General features: G+C 45.6%; 1 protein-coding gene across 1 annotated transcript; it reads right to left on the minus strand.

The window, feature by feature from the left end:
- Positions 1 to 316: 316 nt before the first annotated feature.
- Positions 317 to 15456, minus strand: LOC310995780 (uncharacterized protein). Its single transcript, XM_083984905.1, has 14 exons — positions 15110 to 15456; positions 12475 to 12583; positions 12203 to 12306; positions 11820 to 12122; positions 11630 to 11723; positions 11403 to 11470; positions 11057 to 11296; positions 10886 to 10966; positions 10651 to 10785; positions 10440 to 10502; positions 10236 to 10298; positions 9494 to 9553; positions 9254 to 9374; positions 317 to 824 (listed from the first exon to the last, which is right to left on the minus strand). The coding sequence occupies exons 2-14, from the start codon at positions 12581 to 12583 to the stop codon at positions 673 to 675; spliced, it is 1593 nt and encodes a 530-aa protein (XP_083841031.1). The 5' UTR covers positions 15110 to 15456; the 3' UTR covers positions 317 to 672.
- Positions 15457 to 27439: the final 11983 nt, after the last annotated feature.

Here is a 27439-nt window from a genome sequence, read left to right on the forward strand (position 1 = left end):
ACTCTCAGCTGGTTCTTCCTCTTCTCACTTGGTTTTGCATGGGTGTGTGTTTGCCAATTAGCAGAGGATATTTCTTTTTTTCCACAAAAAAAAAACATTTAAACATTAAAGCGTAATCGCTGTAGCTGTTGCAAAGCAATTTAGTAGAAATAGCTGTAGCTCCTTTTGACAACCATAGTCAATATACTACCTTCAAGACTTGGTGTAAACTTGCACAAATGTAAAATAAAAAGTCAAGAATGTCTTCCATTTCATAATAAAACATTTATTTTCAACTATTTTAGAGAGAAAGACCCAACAGTTCCCACACAAAGACCCAACAGTTCCCACACAAAGCAAGCACCAAGCAACAGTGGAGAGGAAAAACTTCCTTTTAACAGGAAGAAACCTCCAGCAGAACCAGGCATAAGTGTGGGCGGCCATCTGCCTCGACCGGTTGGGTTTGAAAAAAGAGGGGGGGGGGGGGGGGGGGGGGGGGGGAGGAGGGTGAAAAAAAGAGAGGAATGACAGAGAGATCATCAACAACAATGTATACATGAACTACACGAACAGCTATATAGGGAACTAAATGTACATGACTACTCTTAAGGAAGTGTTGGGGGAAGAGAGGGAGGGTTGGCAGAAATATGAATGGAACTATATACAATGTGACTCTTTACTCTAAACATAATTTTACAATAACAGTAGTAACTTTTTCTGGGAATTTTTTTTATATTGACTTTTTTTTGTAAACAATAGAACACTTAACAAAACAAAATCCAGAATGGATGGCTGGAGCTCTGCAGTTGAGGTAGGAAAAATGTAAAAAGCAGGCCTGGAACCACCTGTAACACAGAAAAGACAGAGCCAGCAAGGGAACACAAGCACAAATATACACCAACACTGGTAACAATGCATCTTGATTATGTAATTGTTTTAATACTATGGGAAACTATATTACACAAAATTACACATTTAAAAATTACATGGAGTCAAATTTCTGTATATTACACAACATTACGTAAAACTACATGGAGTCAAATTTCTGTCTGTTCAATAACATTACTACGTCTAAAACTACACGCAATCCCCTCATGGTCACTAAAGTAAGTAGGCAACACTACTGACTGTATATCATAAACTGATGTTTTGACATATACATGGTCAATAAGTGTGCCTCTTTCTGTGGTGGGTTGTGTCACAAGTTGCACAAACCCCTCCTCGATCATAAAACGACAAATTGATGATGTTTTAACATCTTCATTGAAATCCCCCATCACAGCAACTGTTTTGTTTAAAGAATCTAACCAGCCAAGCAACTTACTGAGATTTTCCTTGAACAAAGTCACAGGGTAAGATGGTGGCCTATAAATCACCACTAACAACAAGTGATAACTTTTGCAGGCACAAACCAAACACTCTAAATTCACATTTGGTGCCTGAATGACATCACACACTAAAACATTACTACAATACAAACCAACACCACCATGTTGCTGGCTCTGTATTGTAACCAGTTCTGGATTACTGCCATTATACGACAAACTTCGGGGACGGCTATGAAAAATATAACCATCAATCTGGACTGATTCTAAGGAAGAATTTGCAGACAACCATGTCTCTGTAACAGCAATACAGTTAAGCTGCAAATGCTGTGTACAGGACGTCAAATCTGTAACATGTCCAGATAAACCCTGCACATTCATTAAAAACACAGAGAAAGAATTTGTCTCCAAGTTAGAACGGACCACATTTTCTGTTAAAAACTGAGGCATGCTTTGAATTGCATCCTTTATTTTGGCATTACAGAATATGGCTTTATCTGCAAAATCTCGAATCACTAAACCTGATAGAGTCCTAACACGACTCAAAGCTACATAGGCCTGACCTGGAGCAAATATTTTCTTAAGAGACACCACTGCTTGATCTACAGTAATGCCCTGTGTTTTATGTACAGTACAAGCCCAGGCAAGTTTCAGAGGAAACTGCCGGCGCTGTCCACCCTTCCTAGTGGCCCTTTCCTCTTCAGGTGCAATACCTGTTGAGCCAGCTACAACTACTGGGGTATGGGCACAGTTTTTCCTCCTCTGGGCACCGACTTTATCATCGTCAAACTTAACATAAACCATCCGAGGAAATCTACTGCCACTTTCATAAACAATATCAGTTACTGTACCACATACCCCATTGACAAGACCATCCACAACATCAACATTTTTAATCAGCATAACACGAGCATCTTTGCCTAAAAGTAGTTTCTCATCTAAACATGTGTCAGATGCTTTCGTATGATGGCCACTCAAACGCTCTAACTTCCCTGTTCTCCTATTACTAATGAAATCCTGGGCATGGATTTCCTCGTACCCGGGACACGCTGTAAACAGCTGCTGAACATTGTGCTCATTTACTTGTTGATTTGTTGCAAAAACGTGTAAAGCTGAGCTGACTTCACCAGTTTCACGACTTTTCAATATCTCTACATCGCTGTTCAGCAAAGGACTCCCTTTAGTACGAGTTCTGACTCTGTTCAACAAATCGGCAAACGAACTGTCTTTCTGCCTTACAATCGTTGTCAGCTCCACAACTTTAAATAAACTTGACCACAAGTTGACAGTTACATTCTCAGTGTACAACGATTTCCCTTTAACGGGAGGCAGCTGATAAAAGTCTCCGACAGCAAGCACACACACATTACCAAACGGTGAAAAGTCACCTGTTTGTTTGATCTGCCTCAACCGCCCATGGATGTAAGCTAGGAGGTTATGATCTACCATGGAGATCTCATCAATAATCAAAATCTGCAGATCACTAAACTTAGCTCGCAAAGAATTCAGCTTTTCTTCCCCCAAGGGAGTATACGGCAAGCGCACATCCTTCCCTATGCTAAATGTGTTGTGTATCGTTGCTGCATTCAAATTATATGCAGCAATGCCTGTCGGAGCTGTCAACAAAACACACACACCATCAGGATGACGACTGACTGTTGACAAAAGCCTCCCAGCCTCATACTGAATAGCTTTGATCAAATGGCTCTTACCTGTACCAGCACCACCTGTAATAAATACATGAAGTGGCTCTGGCTTTTTCCCGGCGACTCGATCCAAACACCACTGACGAACACCATAAAAAATGGACATCTGGATCTCGTTGAGTGATCTAATTAATGTCAACCCTTCATTTCTGGTCATGACATTATTTCTCTTCTCTAAATGTGCAACCTGATGCCTATCTATGGCTAAATCAGGAATATTTTCTGCATGTTCATCAACTGCTGGTTCATTATCTTTCCGTTCTTGCACACACTCTAAGCGTTCCAGCTCAGCCTCTGGACACAGCTCAGCCCAGGCATCTTCTAAAACACCATCGTTATCTACTTGATTTTGAGCATGATCCAATTTATCTGCTTCAACTTCAAATTGCCGCCTATTTAAATCAACAATGGACTTGACAGATTGCCTGGACCCATTGCTAAACCTCACATAACCATTATTGTAAAACTCTTGAAAGGTTACATAGTTAGTAGGTTTCAGCTGGGCGTCTGTGCGGTACGGCAAAAACAACTGCAAAATGCTCTGATGGAACAACTCAGGATTTTTAGTTTCAGAGAAACGAGCATAACGAACTACAGCTGGTTGTGTCCGTGTTCTCTTAGCAACAAAACCAAAATCACCCTTTAACTTAATAGCGCCCTTACACTTCTCATTTTTAGTCAGAACACGATACTCGGACACAAACTGAGCCTGACACATGTCATCAAAAACACTATCATTAGGCCTGTTCTTGTAGCGATCAACTATACTAGTCATCCACATGTCTTCGGCGCTAAGATCATGTGATGACGCAGAGGATGCCTTCTGTTTTAACACACTTAAAGGCAAACTCATCCTAACAGTACTGTCCCCTGTGGGAATGAACATGACCTTCCTGGAGCACTCTTTAAGATGCATATTACTAAGCCTGTAAACAGCCTCCTGGGCTGACACATCCCTATGATGCAGGTAAACACTGCCTAACTTCTTGAGTGCCTCTTTTGCACTAACATTACCTTCTTTGGAGGCCTCTTTTTGCGCATTGCCTAACAATAACCCCATTTCCCGCTCAGCCTTGGAAATGTACGAAATGATATAAACTACGCAGGCATATGCATCAACAACATACTGGATGTCCATATTGGCATTCCAGCATTTCAACAAAGGCTTACTGTAATGGTTAATCCAGGCCTCATTAACCTGCCTTTTCAAAACAACCTGAGTGCTCCGAACACTGCTATTATAAGCTTCTTCAAAAGCCTCTTGTGTTATGCCTAAATGATGAAACAGTTGTTCTACACTATCATAACAACTGTTTTCATCTGACAAAGCCGTCTTAATGGCTGCCAAAATGTTCTTAGCCTCTTCTTTCTTTTTACCTAAACGCTTCTCACACTCACAAGGTCCTAGAACATTTGTCGGACAACTGCACTCTACAACTTCATCAGGTTCACGACGGCTAATAAATGTCCTAGCAGAAGCTGGCCTGGGAAAATTGAAACGACACACAGTGTTTTTCTTTTTACAAGTCTTTGAGTGTCGTTTTGAGTGTTGCTGCACAGATGTTACAATGTCCAACAACTGCTCATCTGATGATGGTAGTTCACAAGTCACATACTTATCAATAAACTGAACTACCTCCTCATCAGTGTTCTTATCAATCAGGGGAGCATTCTCTACCCAGAACAAACAATGGACATGAGGAGAACCTCGCTGCTGAAACTCAACCCGGTAAAAGTAGTCCTTAATTTTACCTATGGGGTTAGATGAAGACATCAAAACCTCCCTAAGGAAACAGTGCCACCTAAAATCAAACATTCGGGCTGCAGTGACTGGATGCCGACGCAACAAATCACACCTATCAGCCCACTCTAAATCATCTACAGTGGCTGTCCGACCCTCCTGCTTCAGAATACTATACAGCAGATTCGTCCACCGCATATCTGCTGAACTAAAGGAACAAAACCATGTGGGAACGCCCAGCTGACGCACACAGGCCAGAAGGTCACGCTGTGCTCCCTGCCAAAAAGCCGGAGTGCCTCTAATCGGCTTAAGAAATCGATAGCCATCATCAAATTCCAACATCTTTTTCAAAGAGTCCTCATCTTTTAAAATATCAGAAACCTTGTAGGACCTTTGAACCCCTTTACCTTTACGTAAAGCTATTGAAACATTTGACTTGACCTGTTCAACCTCAGACATGTACTGCGCAAAAAATATGTATTCAACATTACTTGCAAACCTGCCATCTGCATGAAGAATCCTATTGTTGAAATATCGCGACAAAGTCAGGCGAGACGACCGACGCTCATGATAAGTATTTCTACCCCGAGGAAACAACACAGGGAAACACTTGGCTTCATTTGTACTGTCACTAAGCAGTCTCACAGGACTGTTGCCTTCGGCTGGAGCTACATTCAAAATATCATCAAAATATTGGTCAAGCACTTCCTGACCAATATCAACAGGCATGAGACAGGTGTCCTGAAACATACCATGTTGCTGTCTATCATGTAGAAGCTCATCCTCAGCTGCACCACCAGCACTGTCTACAGTATCTGATGCCTCAGGAACTTCAGTTTCCTGTTCCCTACAAAAGTCATTTAACCAGGCCTCATTAAAAACAATATCCTTATAAAAGCTATTGGTTTGTTTTAAATACTGCAGGGCCTGCTTAATGTGGATACTATCAACAAATTGATACTCGTAGTGACCTTTGTATGTCAACTTACGCTTCAATTTAACTGCCAACAAAGAGCCCTCCATATTGGAACGGGGCAGCAAGTTACTAGTCTCTACAATGTTAGCAGGAACACAGGTCACTGGTCCATGTACTCCATTTTGCCCCCCTTTAGGCAAAGCTAACATTTTCATAAAAGGAATGTGCAACGCTATCAAATGTTGCTCTAAACCATTCAAACAAGCCAATTCAGCAGCAACAGGATCAACTGTGAGATTGTTTGACCAACACTCTGGTGGCATCTCACCTCTATTAATCTTATAATGGCAACTGTAACAAATCCACAGCTTCCCTCGAGCTGTGTCTAACAACTTACATGGCAAATCACAATCCCCATTGCACTTATGCAGGTAGTCCTCTGTTATGCAGTTTGCTGCTATTGAGGCTACTGTCTCACTCTTGCTATAGTCCTCCTGTTTACAGTGAAGAACCTGGTGTCTAAACTGCAGGCGGTGACACACAGAACAGACAAACTCTGGGCCATCTTTCACTTTGTCTAAAAACTGCTGCATAACAAAATCAAACTGCCCTGTCTTCTCTTTCTTTACAAGCCGTTTAACTTTAACATTAGTTGCAACACGTCTCCTATGGTCAAGATTTTCACGATATTTTCTGATGCTTGCAGCCTTAACAGCATCTCTGTGAAATTCATTTAAGCGGTATTTATTTTTGCTATTTTCAGTCCTTCTTCTTTTATACAATACATTTTGCTGATATTCATGAACACTAAATGCCTTTAACTGTTCCCTATGGTTAACATTCTCTTTATATTTCATTACACTAAGGGCTTTAACCCTTATCTTATGTGCAATATTCTTTTTGTATTTAGTAATACTTGCATGCTTCTTCTTGTCCTTCAACTGCACATTCTGTTGATATCTCCTCGTCTCATATTCCTTCATGTATTCCTGACGTAAATCATTTTGTTGATTAATTAATTTACTCTTTACATTTCTCTTACGTCTCACATAATCACATGAATCAGATCTAATCTGATTCGAGCTACCCAGAGCAGAAACATTACTCTTGACTTTACTATGGTCTCTTAAGCTATATCCTCCAGAAACAGGTGTGTTAACTTTACAGTAACTGTAACAGTTCTGTGTTTGAGGCTGATGAACACAGACAACTGTCTCATAATGGTTACCGTTAACATTCTCTAAATACACAGCCTCGTTTGATAAATGCCTAGTTTTGCAACTATATTCAAGCCAGCGATCATTGTAAAAAGTGAAAACACTAACACCTAAATAATCAGCTGTGGCTTGAATCTCCAATTCAGTAGCCCAATTACCAACAAAGCCCATCCTTGACACATTCAGGTATTCTGACATGGAGGAATACTCACTTCTCAAAATATCCTCATATGCCTTAGGATTGCTCCTCAAGTGTCGAACAACAGCACGTCTAAGCTTCAAATGGTGCCTCTGTGTACCACTAATGGCTTGGCTAACAGCCCTGAAAAAACAGTTACCATCGCCATCAATCTTCTCTGTCCTACAAGGAGTCCCTAAGGGGCCGACAGCAGAAGAAGTAGAATCCACTCTCTCTGACTCTATATTTAACTGATTACACAGAGCGAAAGCAACATCCTTAGAAAGGGGTTGGAACTGCAAATTTTTACTTCCTACATCGCCGACAAAAACAACATCAGAATTTACTGCAGCATTGTCACTACTTTTCACCTTCTTCTGTGTTGTTCTTGTGCTACTCCTGAGTGTGAGCTTACGCTTCTCACCTCTCTTGGTAGCTGCGCAGACCACTGGTGTGACAGGACTCTCCTCAACAGGAGCAGTAACCTGTCCCTCTGTGCAGTCAACAGCTTCACAGACCACTGGTGTGACAGGACTCTCCTCAGCAGGAGCAGTAACCTGTCCCTCTGTGCAGTCCACACCTTCACAGACCACTGGTGTGACAGGACTCTCCTCAACAGGAGCAGTAACCTGTCCCTGTGTGCAGTCCACAGCTTCACAGACCACTGGTGTGACAGGACTCTCCTCAACAGGAGCAGTAACCTGTCCCTCTGTGCAGTCCACACCTTCACAGACCACTGGTGTGACAGGACTCTCCTCAACAGGAGCAGTAACCTGTCCCTGTGTGCAGTCCACAGCTTCACAGACCACTGGTGTGACAGGACTCTCCTCAACAGGAGCAGTAACCTGTCCCTCTGTGTAGTCAACAGTTGCACTCACACCCAAAGACAAAGCTGCCGGCTTCACACTAACACCACTGATCTCAAAGAGCTTGGGTGTTGCCTGGAGAGCTGCTGCAAAGTTAGAAAAGTGCTCAAACAGAAGCTGTACTGAACTGAAATAGAGCACAACACTCTTCCCTTCACCATCGACCATCCCATCCGCGCTGCGGGCATGGGAGTCGACCACAGCGTACTGGCCATCTTCACCAATTATGGCACAAGTACTGCCACACAATGTGAAAAAACACATGTTGTACTTTGTACACATCCTACTGAATCCATCACTGAAAGTGGTATGCACACCGGAATCAACAAACTCTCCCTCGACAACATCAACATCTCCAGCTACAAATTCACCAAGATCCACATCAAATGTCTGTCCATCAAGGACACACTGCCGAGGCAAATCCGGGACAGAAAGGCACTCTTCCTCCTTCCCACTGATCATGCCGCCCTCCCTCAGGGATGTGTAGAGCTCATCACCTGAGATCACAACCTTGTCCAGTGTATCAGCCTGCCATGAAAACACACTCTCAGTGGTGTGTTTCATCAGAGCCACACAACTAACAGCCACACACTGACGACCGTTGTATTTAAACCTCCTGTCGCCTTGATGGAAACTCCCTCTAACGGAAGTGCGACCCTGGGACTGAGTGGGAGCCTGTGGCGCAGCCGCCACCACAGGAACACTGCAGCTCTCTCCCTCAGCAACACACTCCTCCACAGAGATGCTACTGACTCCAAACCACTCTGCACCCAACGACTTTTGAAGTGCCTTGATGTGAAGCATCAGGTCCTTCAAGCACGTGTTAAACACTACAGCAGACCGACCCGTGTCTGCAGCAAACCCTAAAGTATTGCGCGTCCCACAATCCACCACTACCAGGTACTCCCCGTGCTGAATGATCAAGCTGACCGCTTCATGGAGATTCAACACGCACGGTCCATCCGTCAACAGATGCTGCTGCAGGTCTTCCTCCAACGCAGTCCCATCTTCAAACTCCTTGTAGACAGCCTGACTAACATCCACCCTCCACGTCTTACCAAACAGACCAAACTGCTGCTGGCCGAAACCTCCCCCTCCCTTTCCCACCCGAGCTGCCAACTTCACCCCCTCGACACGAACATCATCAATGTCTGCTGCGCGCCAGGTACAAACGGGAGAAAGACTATGTCTGACTGCTGCAACGACACTGCATGACACGTACACATCGGCATCTAAATGGGACGATGTTTTACGCAGGCTGCTCCCTACCACTACTGGTTTAGGCTTGTGTGCACATGTGCAAGGCAAAGGACTAATACATTCACCTTGAGGCTGGACAGGGACAGGCACCGGGGCGGGAGGGACAGCCGCAGGACGGGTAGGCACACCGGGAGGAAGAGTGGTCCCCGACGCAGCACAGGTCGACACAGGCAGTGGTGTCGCCTCCTACAATAGAAAGAGAAAGAAAAACACATTAACAGTTTGACACAGACAGGATCATTAAACCAACATGCTACCACATTATCTACAACAGCAGAGAGCTTTGCAAGGATCTTTGTGCTTGCCTCCTGCTCCAGAACCCGGGCTTCAGGACGGACAGTCAACACGGATGTTGAGGTCACGACCTGCAAAGAGAAAGATGGAGAAAGAAAAAAAAACATAACTACAAAAGGAAAAACACATTGATGTATTTCCCTTAAGGGGATAGTTCACCCAAAATTTAAATTTCACTCATTATCTACTCACCCTCATGTATACCAAGAGCTGTGAAAATTTTAACTCAGAGAAGGAGCAGAGGACTCTGAAAATTCTCAGAGCTCTTAGTCGACATGAGGGAGAGGAGAGAATGAATGAAATTTGAATTTTGGGTGAACTTTCCCTTTAAACTTTCTATTCAAGTCCTCTGACTGTTTGCTCAACTTCAGAGAATTTTCCCTATGGATAAAGTACTGTTTCACATTTCACTTTTTAACATGAAAGGGATAGTTCACCCAAAATTCAAATTTCACTCATCTACTCACCCTCATGTACTGTAGGCTAAGAGCTGTGAGAATTTTCAGAGTCCTCCGTCCCTTCTCTGAATTACGGGGGATGTCCAAAAAGACACACCAAAAAACATCCAAAGAAAGTTGGTGTCCATTGACAACCATTATATGGACAAATTCTGCTGTGTGGAGCCCCCTGTAACTCAGAGGAGGAACAGAGGACTCTTAGGAGGAGACACCTCTTAGTTGACATGAGGGTGAGCAGATAATGAGTGAAATTTGAATTTTGGGTGAACTATCCCCTTAACAAAACTGCACCTACCTTCACCGCCGCCGCCTCCTGCACGACACTGGCAGACACCGGAGCTGTACGTGCCGCCACCACCTGCAAATACACAAAATAAGATCATAAATATCATCCTAAACAGACAAGCAATGACGTCATTTTTCACAGTAAGTTAATTCTAACTGCTGTTAACTGCTCAACCTGCAGCACAGTCTCCATCAGGATTAAATGATTACATACCTGCTTCCTAGCATGTCTGGGCTTCAGGGAAACAGGTTTGCGTTGGCGTTTCACAGGCGGGGGCTAATGTGAGAAAAAAATAATCAAATCGTCAAATACAGATTACAACCCTTTAAGCACAAACACTGTTGCATTATTTCCAGTCTAGACGAAACAAAAACCAAGTTTATATTTCATCTATCACAAGTACTGTAAATTTCACATTATCTACCTTGTTGCCTGTGGGAACGCCGCCGAGAGCCGATGGAACAAGCGTGTCCATGGCCTCCAGAATGTTTGGCGAAAACCGGGCAGGATTCGATGGAATGTCACACTCCGCCTTCAAGGCCACCGAAATGTCATCCATCTGTAAGAAAGACATGTAGCTTCTTTGTAAAGCCTGCAATTTCTTAAATGAAGCAAACACAAACTATCACTGTTGTGTAGTTAAATAAGAACATACGTACCGTACACTGAACCACCTCTGAATCCTCGTCACCAGAGCCGTGCTCCTCAGAGTCGTGCTCCTGGTCACCGGGGTGGCTACGCTGTAATGACAAATGGCACAAAAAATTAGGATCAACTGACAATGTTCTCTTTCTTTCATCCAAGCGCAGTCACAGTGTTCAACCTCTTACCTTCCTGCCGGACCGAAAAGTTGTCCACGTGGTGGGGGGGAGTCGTGGAGTATTGTCAGGGGTCTCCTTCCCCACCAGAACCAGAACGGGAACCACCCGCTTGTCAGGCGTTGGTTGAGGCTTTGGAGAAACCAGGTACTGCACCTGTGGCGGAGGTGCTGGTCTCTCCAGGTGCCCGATGGTGGCAACCCACAGACAGTCTGCAAGAATATCCACTCCTGCATTACCGCTGAGGTGAATCTACAATGACACAAACAAAAGATTAAACATTAATTTGAAAAATGCGACTTTTACTGAACATGTTGTATCACTTCATATTGGTGATATTAAAATACATTCTACTTACACCATCACGGGCCCAGAGTCTGCGGTTACTGAGGGGGAAGCGGTCAAAATGGTGATAAAACGTAACACCTATAAAAAGAAAAAAAGAAAAGAAAAAACATTGATCATAAAAAACACGTTTCAAAAAGGCAGTGTCAATTTAAGGTCAGAAAACCATTAAGGTGATAATATTATAAATTATATAATTCTCAAATACAATTGCAGCCATATCATTATTTTCAAACATACCCAACTGTTTTGACACGGCGGAAAATTGATTCCGGAATAGCTGTTGGATCCCCTCCGTGACCTTCAAGCGTGGTACAAGGTCAGCGACAAAAACCTAGATATAACAACACAAAAATAATCGTTAATAACTAAAAAAAAACCTATGGACCTGTACACAGCAACTTCATTTTTTTTTTTTAATAAAACATACCTCTGCAGACGGCCATTTGTTCAGTACAGTAGTCAGGTACTTAGCAAAGGCTTTCCCACCGTGTTCGGGGGTGGGACTGGCCGTGAGGTTGTTTCCTGGCGCAATGACACAGACAGCGTCAGGGGTCCGAGGAACAGCGTGCTTCTCGGTGCTGAGAAGAACAGCGTGCCGAACCTCGGTGCTGAGATGATCTGCGCACGCCCCAGGAACGGACAGGAAGCCAAAGGTGTAGCGATCCCCTGGCATCCGCACGGTCCTATCCGCAAGCTCACGCAGATGGGACGCCCCGATGACAAGAACAAACTGGAACAAAAAGACAGAATTTCTCTTAGGATGAAAACAAACATTTCAAACTACTGTGTTACTTTATAGTTTGTACATACCTTCTTGCCAGGGACCTCGGCAGGAATGTCCATTTTGTAGTGGTGCCCAGTGAGCTCCGAAAATGGCCATTGGCGAACTCGATGGCGCCACCCTGTGCCATGAGCTGTTGAAGATAAAATGATTGTCTTAAAAAAGGCCAACTTCCAGTAGTATTTAACCACAATATGTAAACACTAACAGACTATAGAAATGCACATAGTTAAGACTTCAACACATATGATACATTACCACATAAATGAAATGTTGATTTTGAACATGGAAGACTACTTACTGTCACCAGAAACACTGGGGGCCGGCTGAGGATGAAACACCTCAGCCCGTCGTGCCGCCTCCCTCCGCTTAGCTGCTTCGACACGACGGTGGGACTTGCCACGGGGCATCTACAAGTAGAAAGACACAGTCAATCAATCAATTACTCAAGACAATTACTTCATTACTTTGCATCTACAGAATAACAGTTCAGCCACTTTGTCCCCACAAGCATTTATGCAGCTTTAATTGTACTGAAACATGCTCAAACACATCACTGTAAAGTCAGTATTATTCTGATAAAGTTTTGGCCTAAAGAAAACTTTTGAAATCACACTAGTCCCCCCACAAGCACTTATAGTCTACAGATTACTCAATGAAACACAGCACAGGTGCACAGGCTATTGTCACACCTCTCCACTGTTCTTATATTTAATTCAATTCAATACAAAAAAACTTTATTTATACCCGAGGGGCAATTAAAAGGGCAGCCTGAGCAGTTCAATTGAATAACATATAGACCACACACACACACACACACACACACACACACACACACACACACACACACACACACACACACACACACACACACACACACACAGCATTAAAGACAAAAACATCACCATGCTGTTTAAGTCTTTTCACTTAACAAAACCAAAACTGTTCACCACCACAGCACATTCTGACTTTCATCAAATATGTCCACATGTCAAGTATAAAGACCCAGTCAATTAATTATACAACACAATTAATTCAATACTTAGCATCTACAGTTCATGACTGAAAATACTGTTATTGTAAATCCATATAATGAGGTAGCAGCCACTTTGTCCCCACAAGCATTTATGCAGCTTTAATTGTACTGAAACATGCTCAAACACATCACTGTAAAGTCAGTATTATTCTGATAAAGTTTTGGCCTAAAGAAAACTTTTGAAATCACACTAGTCCCCCCACAAGCACTTATAGTCTACAGATTACTCAATGAAACACAGCACAGGTACACAGGCTATTGTCACACCTCTCCACTGTTCTTATATTTAATTCAATTCAATACAAAAAAACTTTATTTATACCCGAGGGGCAATTAAAAGGGCAGCCTGAGCAGTTCAATTGAATAACATAGACAACAACAGTCACACATGCACGCACGCACACACACACACACCACATCAAATACGAGATAGATTTAGCATTAAAAACAAAGACAAAAACATCACCATGCTGTTTAAGTCTTTTCACTTAACAAAACCAAAACTGTTCACCACCACAGCACATTCTGACTTTCATCAAATATGTCCACATGTCAAGTATAAAGACCCAGTCAATTAATTATACAACACAATTAATTCAATACTTGGCATCTACAGTTCATGACTGAAAATACTGTTATTGTAAATCCATATAATGAGGTAGCAGCCACTTTGTCCCCACAAGCATTTATGCAGCTTTAATTGTACTGAAACATGCTCAAACACATCACTGAAAAGTCAGTATTATTCTGATAAAGTTTTGGCCAAAAGAAAACTTTTGAAATCACACTAGTCCCCCCACAAGCACTTATAGTCTACAGATTACTCAATGAAACACAGCACAGGTACACAGGCTATTGTCACACCTCTCCACTGTTCTTATATTTAATTCAATACAAAAAAACTTTATTTATACCCGAGGGGCAATTAAAAGGGCAGCCTGAGCAGTTCAATTGAAACACACACACACACACACACACACACACACACACACACACACACACACACACACACACACACACACACACACACACACACACACACACACACACACACACACACACACACACACACACACACACACACAGATAGATTTAGCATTAAAAACAAAGACAAAAACATCACCATGCTGTTTAAGTCTTTTCACTTAACAAAACCAAAACTGTTCACCACCACAGCACATTCTGACTTTCATCAAATATGTCCACATGTCAAGTATAAAGACCCAGTCAATTAATTATACAACACAATTAATTCAATACTTAGCATCTACAGTTAATGACTAAAAATACTATTGCTGTTAAATACCTTAATAATGAAAGTCAACCTCCAATCTCCACAAGCATAACTTATATGCTACCATCGTGTGGCTACCATTAGCTCATTATCACATCAAAGAAGCCTCTTTACTGGCTCGGTTTCTCTGTCTAGCTCGGTGTTGCAACTGTGTTTGTTGGTCCTACGAATAGTTTATATGAGCGTTTAGCGGAGATTCTAAGCTTTCTGTTGATATGCAGCATTACATGATGTCTCTGTGTGTGCTACCTTGTTGCTTGTGCAGACTCAGGCCTTGTCAGACTGCCCCCAGATACGGGGGGCTTCAGGGAAGAAGAGTACCGACTACCGACGGAGCTCACTGGGCACCACTACAACTTATCACTCCATAACTTTGAAATAACCACTGTGTCCTCCTACGTAGCTGCAGCTAACTAGCTCAGACGCTAACGCTACCTAGCCACGATGCTAACTAGCTGCTATGCCAGGCTGAGCTCAACAAAACGTTTCAATTAATTTACTGCAGGACACAGCTTAGTTTGTAACACACCAACACAATTAATACCACAAGCAAGAGCAACACGACAAGGCAACAACCAAGCTCTAAGTTACACACAATGTACTTACTGTAAAGAGTGGCTGGTCCCGCGGTGAAATCTGGGTGGTGAAGTTGAAGGTGGTGTATGAGGTTTCAGGTCGAAAAGTGTTCTCTCTGCAACAAGCTTTGAAAAGCACTTCTCTAGCAAAAGCCTACAGGGTGTTTGTCTCTCGCAGTGAGTCTAGATGCAATGCTGCTCTAAACTCAGAGTTTGAAACAAACGGAATGAGCGGCTATCGGCGCCCCCTATTTATACTGCTGGAGTTCGAATTCAAAGCGACCAATCACAGCGCAGCGCAAGCTCCGACCCCTTGGTTACTGTTGCTATGTGTCCTCTGACGTGAAAAATACAGATTTTTTTTTGTTGGTTTGTGTTTGTTGGTCTGTTTTATGAATAGAATAGAATAGAAATAATTTATTTATCCCTGAAGGGAAATTCCAATTAATCAGGTAGCTCACAATACAAAACAGAAACACAATATAAAACAGAAATATATCAAGAAGAATTATAAAATTTAATTTAAGTAAGTAAATATCCTCTCACTGATTATTATAAAAATAAATAATTAATAATTAAATATTAAAATAAAATACAATGTCATACTGCAGATTTTGATCCTTAAATTATTATTTTTATACAGTACATGTTGACTGAAAATGAAATAATTATAACCAGGCTGTGTGTGTGTGTGTGTGTGTGTGTGTGTGTGTGTGTGTGTGTATGTGCATGCATGCGTGCGTGTGTGTGTGTGCGTGCGTGTGCGTGTGTGTATGTTTGTGCGTGCATGTGCATGACCTCATGACCTCAACCAAACAGGAAGTGCACCATTTAGATTCAATTGTTTTGGTAGAAAAAAAAGTCCTCCCACATTCTTCATCCAATCAGCTTCAGGCAAAACTGATCTAAAGGTGTACTTTTCAAGTCTGTAGTAGGTCAAAGGGGATGGCTGTTAGGGCTCATCAAATATGGCGTGCTCGCCATCTAATTACGAATGACTGTCACGCTCACATACTTTATCCTATCAACTTCAAACTTGCAGTACATGATGATGGCTCTGCCCTGAACGTCCCCATATATTAATTTCCTACGTCACTCATAGCGCCCCCCGGTGGTAACAGGAAGTGGCCAGGTTTTACCTTAACGTGTACTGATGCCACATAGTTGACCCCATCAACTTCATTCCACTTCTAAAACATGCAGACTAAGGTGGTGAAGCTACATCATGAACGCTGTGAAGCTACAAGTAATGGCGACCGTGTGGCGACGTGGCGACCATTCCTCGCCATGAAAATACGTTTGGCTTTTTGATGGCTTTATTGAACTCGTATCAACATGAAAATTGGTACACAGGTCCAGGGTCACGACCTCAACGTCTCCATATGCTCATAGGCGATCTCACTCATGTTGCCCCCTAGTGGAAACAGGAAGTGCCATATTTTACATCAACATTGTCCGATTTCCACGAAACTTCTCATGTGTGATGAGGGACTGACCCTGAACACACCCGCACGCATCCCATTACTGCCCCCTTGTGGATGAACCATTAACTGCTCATAACGCCGTCATACTTTGTCCGATTCACTCCAAACTTCACACGAGTGATGAGGGGCCGCCCCTGAACGCACCCGCCCACAACTGCTTAGCGCCACCTGGTGGACGAACAAAACATTGCAGCCCCGGCATGCCTCAGGCCCCACGGTCGCATGGGAGAGCGAGGGCCCGCCATCGCCGCTTGCGGCTTTAATTATTATTATTATTATTATTATTATTCCCCCTCTTTAAACCCCATTTTGACCCCTTTGCCAAGCCGGGAAACGGACGAAACTTGGGACACACGTCGGGTCTTGCGAAAATTGACGTCTGATGCTATCGCCGTTTGTGGGCGGGGCAAATTGGCACAACAGCGCCCCCTAGAACTTTTGACCCCCGGCCATAGGGACCAAAATTTTTTTTCCCGCAGGCTGCCCAAACTTGGTACACATATGTATCATACCCAGACATGAAAAAAATTTGTTTCGTGCGAAGCCCAAAAACCAACAGGAAGTCGGCCATTTTGGTTAGCATTTATTTTACGCAAAACGAACTCCTCCGAGGGGTTACGCCCGATCGGCTCCAAATTGGGTAGAGAACATCGTCAGACCTAGCTGAGCTTAACTTGTACTCCGCAGGTCTGTAGCTCAAAGGGGTTGGCCTCTGGCGTGCCCCGAAGTTTGGCGACTGTTTCGGTGCTCGCCATGTAAATACGAAAGGCTCTCATGCCCACATACTTGATCGTAGACGCTTCAAACTTGGTGCAAAAATCTATGGCGAGACCCTGAACGATCCGACATATTATTTGCCTACGTCGCTCATAGCGCCCCCCGGTGGTAACAGGAAACGTACAAAAATTCGTTAAAAATACGTAGTTGACCAAATCGACTTCGTTCCACTTCTAGTACATGCAGACCCGGATGGTGAAGCTACATCATGAACGCTTTGACCCTACGAGCAACGGCGTCAGTGTGCCGCCGCGGCGAATGTGTATCTTCCCAATTTAAATTCCGTTTGCCAAATACGCGCACATACTTCGTCGTAGCCACTTGAAATTCAAAGGACATGACGTTGGCTCCTCTCTGAACGTTTTGATGTATCGACTTCCTGCCTGGCTCATAGCGCCCCCCGGTGGTAACAGGAAGTACGCAAAAATTCATTAAAAATCCATACTTCACCCGATCAACTTCATTCCACTTCTAATACATGCAGAACCAGTTGCTGAAGCTACATTATGAACGCTGTGAAGATACGACGAACGGCGTCCGTGTGCCGCCGCGGCGACTGACGATTTTTTATCGTACAATTACGTTTGCCTTTTTCGTGGCTTTAACGAAGTCGTGTCCTCACGAAATTTCATCCACAGGTCAAGAATGGCGAGCTCTTTCAGTGGATAGAGTCGTTTCCCATGGGCGTGGCAAAATGCCTCTATAGCGCCCCCTTGAAGTTTTTCCGAAATTCTCCATAGACAAATTTCACTTACTTTGTCGTACACATACGAAACTCGACACACACCTGTATCATACCCAAACATACAAAAAGTTGAATTGGAGCCACGCCCCAAACCCAACAGGAAGTCGGCCATTTTGGTTAGCATTTCTTTGACGTAAAACTAACTCCTCCGAGGGAGTTCGCCCGATTCACTTCAAATTGGGTACAGAACATCTCCAGACCAAGCTGATTACGGCTTGTGCTCCGCAGGTCTGTAGGTCAAAGGGCGTGGCTGCTAGCGCACGGCCAAGTTCCCAAATTCAGCTAAAAAGGTTTAAATGCTATCGCGCCCACAGATTTCATCGCAGCGGCTTCAAACTTGCTGGACATGATGATGACGTGACCCTGAACGATTTGACATATTAATTCCTTACGTCACTCATAGCGCCCCCCGGTGGTAACAGGAAATGCCATATTTTGCATTGACATTGTCCGATCAGCTCGAAACTTCACATGTGTGATGAGGCAACGACCCCGAACGCAACAGCCCACATCCCGTTACTGCCCCCTGGTGGACGAACCGTAAACTTGCCGTAACTCCATCGTACATTGTCCGATTTGCTCGAAACTTCAGGTGTTTGATGAGGGGACCGCCCTCGACGCAGCCGCCCACGTCCGGTGGCGCGCGGGGGTTTCGAAGAGCGCCCCGGGGGAAGCGGGGACCAGGGGGCGTGGGAGCGGGACGCCGAGTGGCGTGGAACGAGGGCCCGTCATAGCCGCTTGCGGCTTTAATTATTATTATTATTATTCACGCGACTTTTCTTGCCCCAATTTCGCCCCTTTCCCAAACTGGAAAAGTTGTCTAACTTTGCATGTCCCTCCGGCCTCATCCGAAATTCGATATTTTTGGGTCGTCGCACATGGTCGACGCAAAATGGCGAAATAGCGCCCCCTACAAACTTTAAATTTGCCCTCGCCTATTGGGTTACTTTGTCGTAGGCAGACGAAATTTGGTACACACATTCATCATCCCCAGACGCACAAAAAAGTCTATTAACGTCATGGTAAAATTTCATCAGGAAGTCGGCCATTTTGATTTTGATTTTCAATTTTTGCCATTTTTTGGCCATTTTTGGACATTTCCAGTACTTACGTTTGATCTAACTCGTCCTAGGGATTTCACTCGATCGGCTTCAAATTTGTTTTCCAGCATCGAAACCCCATGATGACCTTATCTTGTGCTCCGCAGGTGTGTAGGTCATAGGGCGTGGCTGCTATGGCTCAATTCACATTGGCGCCTGTTTCGGTGCTCGCCATGTAAATACGAATGGCTCTCACGCCCACATACTTTATCGTGGCTACTTCAAACTTGCTGGACATGACGATGGCTCCGCCCTGAACGTCCCGATATATTAATTTCCTACGTCACTCATAGCGCCCCCCGGTGGTAACAGGAAGTGACCAGTTTTTACATTACGTGTACTGATTCCACATAGTTGACCCCATCAACTTCATTCCACTTCTAAAACATGCAGAACCAGTTGGTGAAGCTACATTATGAACGCTGTGAAGCTACGAGTAATGGCGACCGCGTGGCGTCATGGCAACTGATGATCCCTCGCCAAGAAAATACGTTTGGCTTTTTGATGGCTTTAATGAACACGTATCATCATGAAATTTGATACACAGGTCCAGGGTCATGACCTCAACGTCTCCATATGCTCATAGGCGATCGCACTCATGTAGCCCCCTAGTGGAAACAGGAAGTGGCATATTTTGCATCAACATTGTCCGATTTCCACGAAACTTCACATGTGTGATGAGGGGCTGACCCTGAACACACCTGCACGCATCCCATTACTGCCCCCTAGTGGACGAACCTTTAACTGCTCATAACTCCCTCATGCTTTGTCCGATTTCCAGGAAACTTCACATGTGTGATGAGGGGCTTACCCTGAACACACCTGCACGCATACCATTACTGCCCCCTAGTGGACGAACCTTTAACTGCTCATAACTCCCTCATGCTTTGTCCGATTTCCACGAAACTTCACATGTGTGATGAGGGGCTGACCCTGAACACACCTGCACGCATCCCATTACTGCCCCCTAGTGGACGAACCTTTAACTGCTCATAACTCCCTCATGCTTTGTCCGATTTCTACGAAACTTCACATGTGTGATGAGGGACTGACCCTGAACACACCTGCACGCATCCCATTACTGCCCCCTAGTGGACGAACCTTTAACTGCTCATAACTCCCTCATGCTTTGTCCGATTCACTCCAAACTTCGTATGAGTGATGAGGGGCGGCCCCTGAACGCACCACACCACGTGCGGTGACTGCCCCCTGGTGGATGAACGAAACATTGCATTTTTGGCCTCCTTCCGGCTTTTTTCTCCATTTCTGCTCCGCGCCACGGCCCCGGCGTGCCTCAGGCCCCGCGGTGGCATGGGCGAGCGAGGGCCCGCCATCGCCGCTTGCGGCTTTAATTAGGGCCCGAGCCTGTGACAACGTCCCAGGGAGGACCCTATTGTAATTCGACATGCACATTAGTCAACGTGCCAGCCGACGAGTAACAACAAGTAAGCAAGCAAGTAATCAAGTACTCCACTGACCTGGCGCAAAATTCCCCGAAATGCAAATGTTTATTCTTATTATTATTATTATTATTATTCCCCGAGTTCGAACGCGATTTCGACCCCTTTCCCAAGCCGGGAAACGGAGGAAATTTAACACGCAGGGGGGGAAGCCCAAAAATTGCGATTCTGTGGTAGTCTCGCATGTGGGCGTGGCGAAATGGCACCACAGCGCCCCCTAGACCGCGCATAGGAAATGGCAGTCTGCGACACCGATTTGTCCGAAACTTGGTAAACATATTCATCAACCCAAGATCTTCAAAAAATCTCATTACGGACATACCCAACAACCAACAGGAAGTCGGCCATTTTGCTTCAAAGTTGGTTTACGCAAAACGAACTCCTCCGAGGGGTTACGCCCGATCGGCTCCAAATTGGGTAGAGAACATCGTCAGACCTAGCTGAGCTTATCTTGTACTCCGCAGGTCTGTAGCTCAAAGCGCTTGGCCTCTGGCGTGCCCCGAAGTTTGGCGACTGTTTCGGTGCTCGCCATGTAAATACGAACGGCTCTCATGCCCACATACTTGATCGTAGACGCTTCAAACTTGGTGCAAAAATCTATGGCGAGACCCTGAACGATCCGACATATTATTTGCCTACGTCGCTCATAGCGCCCCCCGGTGGTAACAGGAAACGTACAAAAATTCGGTAAAAATACGTAGTTGACCAAATCGACTTCGTTCCACTTCTAATACATGCAGACCCGGATGTTGAAGCTACATCATCAACGCTTTGACCCTACGAGCAACAACGTCCGTGTGCCGCCGCGGCGAATGTGTATCTTCCCAATTTAAATTACGTTTGCCAATTACGCGCACATACTTCGTCGTAGCCACTTGAAATTCAAAGGACATGACGTTGGCTCCTCCCTGAACGTTTTGATGTATCGACTTCCTGCCTGGCTCATAGCGCCCCCCGGTGGTAACAGGAAGTACGCAAAAATTCATAAAAAATCCATACTTCACCCGATCAACTTCATTCCACTTCTAATACATGCAGAACCAGTTGCTAAAGCTACATTATGAACGCTGTGAAGATACGACGGACGGCGTCCGTGTGCCGCCGCGGCGACTGACGATTTTTTATCGTACAATTACGTTTGCCTTTTTCGTGGCTTTAACGAAGTCGTGGCCTCACGAAATTTCATCCACAGGTCAAGAATGGCGAACTCTTTCAGCGGATACAGTCGTTTCCCATGGGCGTGGCTAAATGCCTCAATAGCGCCCCCTTGAAGTTTTTCCGAAATTCTCCATAGACAAATTTCGCTTACTTTGTCGTACACATACAAAACTCGACACACACGTGTATCATACCCAAACATACAAAAAATTGAATTAGAGCCACGCCCTAAACCCAACAGGAAGTCGGCCATTTTGGTTAGCATTTCTTTGACGCAAAACGAACTCGTCCGAGGGAGTTCGCCCGATTGACTTCAAATTGGGTACAGAACATCTCCAGACCAAGCTGATTACGGCTTGTGCTCCGCAGGTGTGTAGCTCAAAGGGCGTGTCTGCTAGGGCACGGCCAAGTCCCACGAGTCAGCTAAAAAGGTTTAAATGCTAACACGCCCACAGATTTGATCGCAGCGGCTTCAAACTTGGTGCACATGATGAGGGCGTGACCCTGAACGATCCGACATATTATTTTCCTACGTCACTCATAGCGCCCCCCGGTGGTAACAGGAAGTGCGCTAAAATTCATTAAAAATACATCGTTGACCCCATCAACTTCATTCCACTTCTAAAACATGCCGAACAAGTTGGTGAAAGTATTTCATGAACGCTATGACGCTACGGCTAATGGCCCCCTTGTGGAGGCGACAGGAATAGCGCTCCATCGTGAACTGCCACCTCCCACGGATTTTGCCCGATTGACTTCATATTCGCTACAGATCATCAGGAGACCAAGCTGGTCAAACACTATTAAAAGCTTTTCTCTACGTCAAACGGCGTGGCTGCTAGGGGGCGACAAATTTGGTCAACTGCTCGTTTAGTCGCCATGCTATTACGTTTGCCTTCCACGCCCACATACTTGATCGTAGTCACTTCAAAATTTCAGTACATGATCAGAGGCCCGCCCTCTACGCCTCCATTTGATCGTACGCTAGCTCGCTCAAGACGCCCCCTTGTGGACACAGGAAATGTCGTGTTTTGCATCAACATTGTCCGATCAGCTCGAAACTTCACATGTGTGGTGAGGTCACGACCCCGAACACAACGGCCCACATCCCGTTGCCGCCCCCTGGTGGACGAACCGTAAACCTGCCGTAACTCCATCGTACGTTGTCCGATTTGCTCGAAACTTCACGTGTTCGACGATGGGACCGCCCTCGACGCAGCCGCCCACGTCCGGTTGCGCGCGGGGTTTCGAAGAGCGGCCCGGGGGTAGCGGGGACGCCGAGTGGCGTGGAACGAGGGCCCGTCATAGCCGCTTGCGGCTTTAATTAGGGCCCGAGCGGCGACTGCAGTCGCCCAGCGAAAGCCCTATTGAAATCGCGCTGTTTATTATTATTATTATTATTCCCACACCCTTAAAACCCCAATTTCGCCCCTTTCCCAAAGGCGAAAATGCGTCTACTTTTGCATGGGCGTCCGGCCGGATCCGAAAAGCGATATTTTTGAGTGGTCGCACACGGTCGACGCAAAATGGCGGAATAGCGCCCCCTACAAATTCCAAAAATGCCCATAGGGAATTTTGCAACTTTGTCCTACGCTCACAAAATTTGGTACACATATGTATTATACCCAAATATGCAAAAAAGCCTCTTGACCTCATGACCTCAACCCAACAGGAAGTCGGCCATTTTGGTGTAGATTTTTCCCGCCTAAAATTAACTCCTCCTAGGGGTTACGCCCGATCGGCTCCAAATTGGGTAGAGAACATCGTCAGACCTAGCTGAGCTTATCTTGTGCTCCGCAGGTCTGTAGCTCAAAGGGGTTGGCCTCTGGCGTGCCCCCAAGTTTGGCGACTGTTTCGATGCTCGCCATGTAAATACGAACGGCTCTCATGCCCACATACTTGATCGTAGACGCTTCAAACTTGGTGCAAAAATCTATGGAGAGACCCTGAACGATCCGACATATTATTTGCCTACGTCGCTCATAGCGCCCCCCGGTGGTAACAGGAAGTGAACTAAAATTCATTAAAAATACATAGTTGACCAAATCGACTTCGTTCCACTTCTAATACATGCAGACCCGGATGGTGAAGCTACATCATCAACGCTTTGACCCTACGAGCAACCGCGTCCATGTGCCGCCGCGGCGAATGTGTATCTTCCCAATTTAAATTACGTTTGCCTTTCACGCGCACATACTTCGTCGTAGCCACTTGAAATTCAAAGGACATGACGTTGGCTCCGCCCTGAACGTTTTGATGTATCAACGTCCTGCCTGGCTCATAGCGCCCCCCGGTGGTAACAGGAAGTACGCAAAAATTCATTAAAAATCCATACTTCACCCGATCAACTTCATTCCACTTCTAAAACATGCAGAACCAGTTGGTGAAGCTACATTATGAAGACTGTGAAGCTACGAGTAATGGCGTCCCTGTGGGGGCGTGGCTACCATCAATTCCTCGCCATGAAAATACGTTTGGCTTTTTGATGGCTTTAATGAACTCGTATCATCATGAAATTTGATACACAGGTCCGGGGTGGAGACCTCTTCCATTTGATAGGGGTGTCGCTCATGTGGCCCCCTAGTGGAAACCGGAAGTGCCATTTTTTGCATCAACTTTGTCCGATTTCCACGAAACTTCACATGTGTGATGAGGGGCTGACCCTGAACACACCTGCACGCATCCCATTACTGCCCCCTAGTGGACGGACCTTTAACTGCTCATAACTCCCTCATGCTTTGTCCGATTTCCACGAAACTTCACATGTGTGATGAGGGGCTGACCCTGAACACACCTGCACGCATCTCATTACTGCCCCCTAGTGGACGAACCTTTAACTGCTCATAACTCCCTCATGCTTTGTCCGATTCACTCCAAACTTCACACGAGTGATGAGGGGCGGCCCCTGAACGCACCACACCACATGCGGTGACTGCCCCCTGGTGGATGAACGAAACATTGCGTTTTTGGCCTCCTTCCGGGTTTTTTCTCCATTTCTGCTGCGCGCCACGGCCCCGGCGTGCCTCAGGCCCCGCGGTGGCATGGGCGAGCGAGGGCCCGCCATCGCCGCTTGCGGCTTTAATTATTATTATTATTCCCGTTCTCCCACTTCGAACGCCATTTCGACCCCTTTCCCAAGCCGAGAAACGGACGACATTTTAGACGCACGTGGGGCCTGTGGCAACTTAGCGTTCAGTCGTGGTCTCGCATGTGGGCGTGGCCTATTGGCGCCACAGCGCCCCCTAGACCGCGCATAGGGAATGAGGGTCTGCGTCACCGATTTGTCCGAAACTTGGTAAACATATTCATCAACCCGAGATCTTCAAAAAATTTGTCACTGTGACATACCCTAAAACCAACAGGAAGTCGGCCATTTTGCTTCAAAGTTGGTTTACGCAAAACGAACTCCTCCGAGGGGTTACGCCCGATCGGCTCCAAATTGGGTAGAGAACATCGTCAGACCTAGCTGAGCTTATCTTGTGCTCCGCAGGTCTGTAGCTCAAAGCGCTTGGCCTCTGGCGTGCCCCGAAGTTTGGCGACTGTTTCGGTGCTCGCCATGTAAATACGAACGGCTCTCATGCCCCCATACTTGATCGTAGACGCTTCAAACTTGGTGCAAAAATCTATGGAGAGACCCTGAACGATCCGACATATTATTTGCCTACGTCGCTCATAGCGCCCCCCGGTGGTAACAGGAAACGTACAAAAATTCGTTAAAAATACGTAGTTGACCAAATCGACTTCGTTCTACTTCTAGTACATGCAGACCCGGATGGTGAAGCTACATCATGAACGCTTTGACCCTACGAGCAACGGCGTCCGTGTGCCGCCGCGGCGAATGTGTATCTTCCCAATTTAAATTACGTTTGCCAAATACGCGAACATACTTCGTCGTAGCCACTTGAAATTCAAAGGACATGACGTTGGCTCCTCCCTGAACGTTTTGATGTATCGACTTCCTGCCTGACTCATAGCGCCCCCCGGTGGTAACAGGAAGTACGCAAAAATTCATTAAAAATCCATACTTCACCCGATCAACTTCATTCCACTTCTAATACATGCAGGACCAGTTGCTGAAGCTACATTATGAACGCTGTGAAGATACGACGAACGGCGTCCGTGTGCCGCCGCGGCGACTGACGATTTTTTTTCGTACAATTACGTTTGCCTTTTTCGTGGCTTTAACGAAGTCGTGTCCTCACGAAATTTCATCCACAGGTCAAGAATGGCGAGCTCTTTCAGTGGATAGAGTCGTTTCCCATGGGCGTGGCTAAATGCCTCAATAGCGCCCCCTTGAAGTTTTTCCGAAATTCTCCATAGACAAATTTCGCTTACTTTGTCGTACATATACGAAACTCGACACACACGTGTATCATACCCAAACATACAAAAAATTGAATTGGAGCCACGCCCTTAACCCAACAGGAAGTCGGCCATTTTGGTTAGCATTTCTTTGAAGCAAAACGAACTCCTCCGAGGGAGTTCGCCCGATTGACTTCAAATTGGGTCGAGAACATCTCCAGACCAAGCTGATTACGGCTTGTGCTCCGCAGGTCTGTAGGTCAAAGGGCGTGGCTGCTAGCGCACGGCCAAGTTGCCTAATTCAGCTAAAAAGGTTTAAATGCTATCGCGCCCACAGATTTCATCGCAGCAGCTTCAAACTTGGTGCACATGATGAGGGCGTGACCCTGAACGATCCGACATATTATTTTCCTACGTCACTCATAGCGCCCCCCGGTGGTAACAGGAAGTGCGCTAAAATTCATTAAAAATACATAGTTGACCCCATCAACTTCATTCCACTTCTAAAACATGCCGAACAAGTTGGTGAAAGTATTTCATGAACGCTATGACGCTACGGCTAATGGCCCCCTTGTGGAGGCGACAGGAATAGCGCTCCATCGTGAACTGCCACCTCCCACGGATTTTGCCCGATTGACTTCATATTCGCTACAGATCATCAGGGGACCAAGCTGGTCAAACACTATTAAAAGCTTTTCTCTACGTCAAACGTCGTGGCTGCTAGGGGGCGACAAAGTTGGTCAACTGCTCGTTTAGTCGCCATGCTATTACGTTTGCCTTCCACGCACACATACTTGGTCGTAGTCACTTCAAAATTTCAGTACATGATCAGAGGCCCGCCCTCTACGCCTCCATTTGATCGTACGCTAGCTCGCTCAAGACGCCCCCTTGTGGACACAGGAAATGTCGTGTTTTGCATCGACATTGTCCGATCAGCTCGAAACTTCACATGTGTGATGAGGTCACGACCCCGAACACAACGGCCCACATCCCGTTACCGCCCCCTGGTGGACGATCCGTAAACCTGCCGTAACTCCATCGTACGTTGTCCGATTTGCTCGAAACTTCACGTGTTCGACGAGGGGGCCGCCCTCGACGCAGCCGCCCACGTCCGGTTGCGCGCGGGGGTTTCGAAGAGCGGCCCGGGGGTAGCGGGGACGCCGAGTGGCGTGGAACGAGGGCCCGTCATAGCCGCTTGCGGCTTTAATTATTATTATTATTCTTCCGACGATTCAATTGCCATTTTGACCCCTTTGCCAAGCCGAGAAACGAACGAAACTTTGTAGCCTCGTGGGGCTTCGCGAAAATTGACGTATGATGCCAGTGTCGCATTTG

This window comes from Trachurus trachurus (genome assembly GCF_905171665.1).
Source record: "Trachurus trachurus genome assembly, chromosome: 13".
In the NCBI taxonomy this organism is placed as follows: Eukaryota; Metazoa; Chordata; class Actinopteri; order Carangiformes; family Carangidae; genus Trachurus; species Trachurus trachurus.

Bases quoted from the DNA above. Each gene is read 5' to 3' on its own strand.
- LOC310995780 (XM_083984905.1), bottom strand. From the start codon at position 12,583: ATGCCCCGTGGCAAGTCCCACCGTCGTGTCGAAGCAGCTAAGCGGAGG. The intron at 11,471-11,629 runs GTATGTTTGAAA...TTCTTTTTATAG, and splicing joins CGCCGTGTCAAAACAGTTGG to GTGTTACGTTTTATCACCAT. The intron at 10,786-10,885 runs GTACGTATGTTC...TCTTTCTTACAG, and splicing joins CAGAGGTGGTTCAGTGTACG to ATGGATGACATTTCGGTGGC.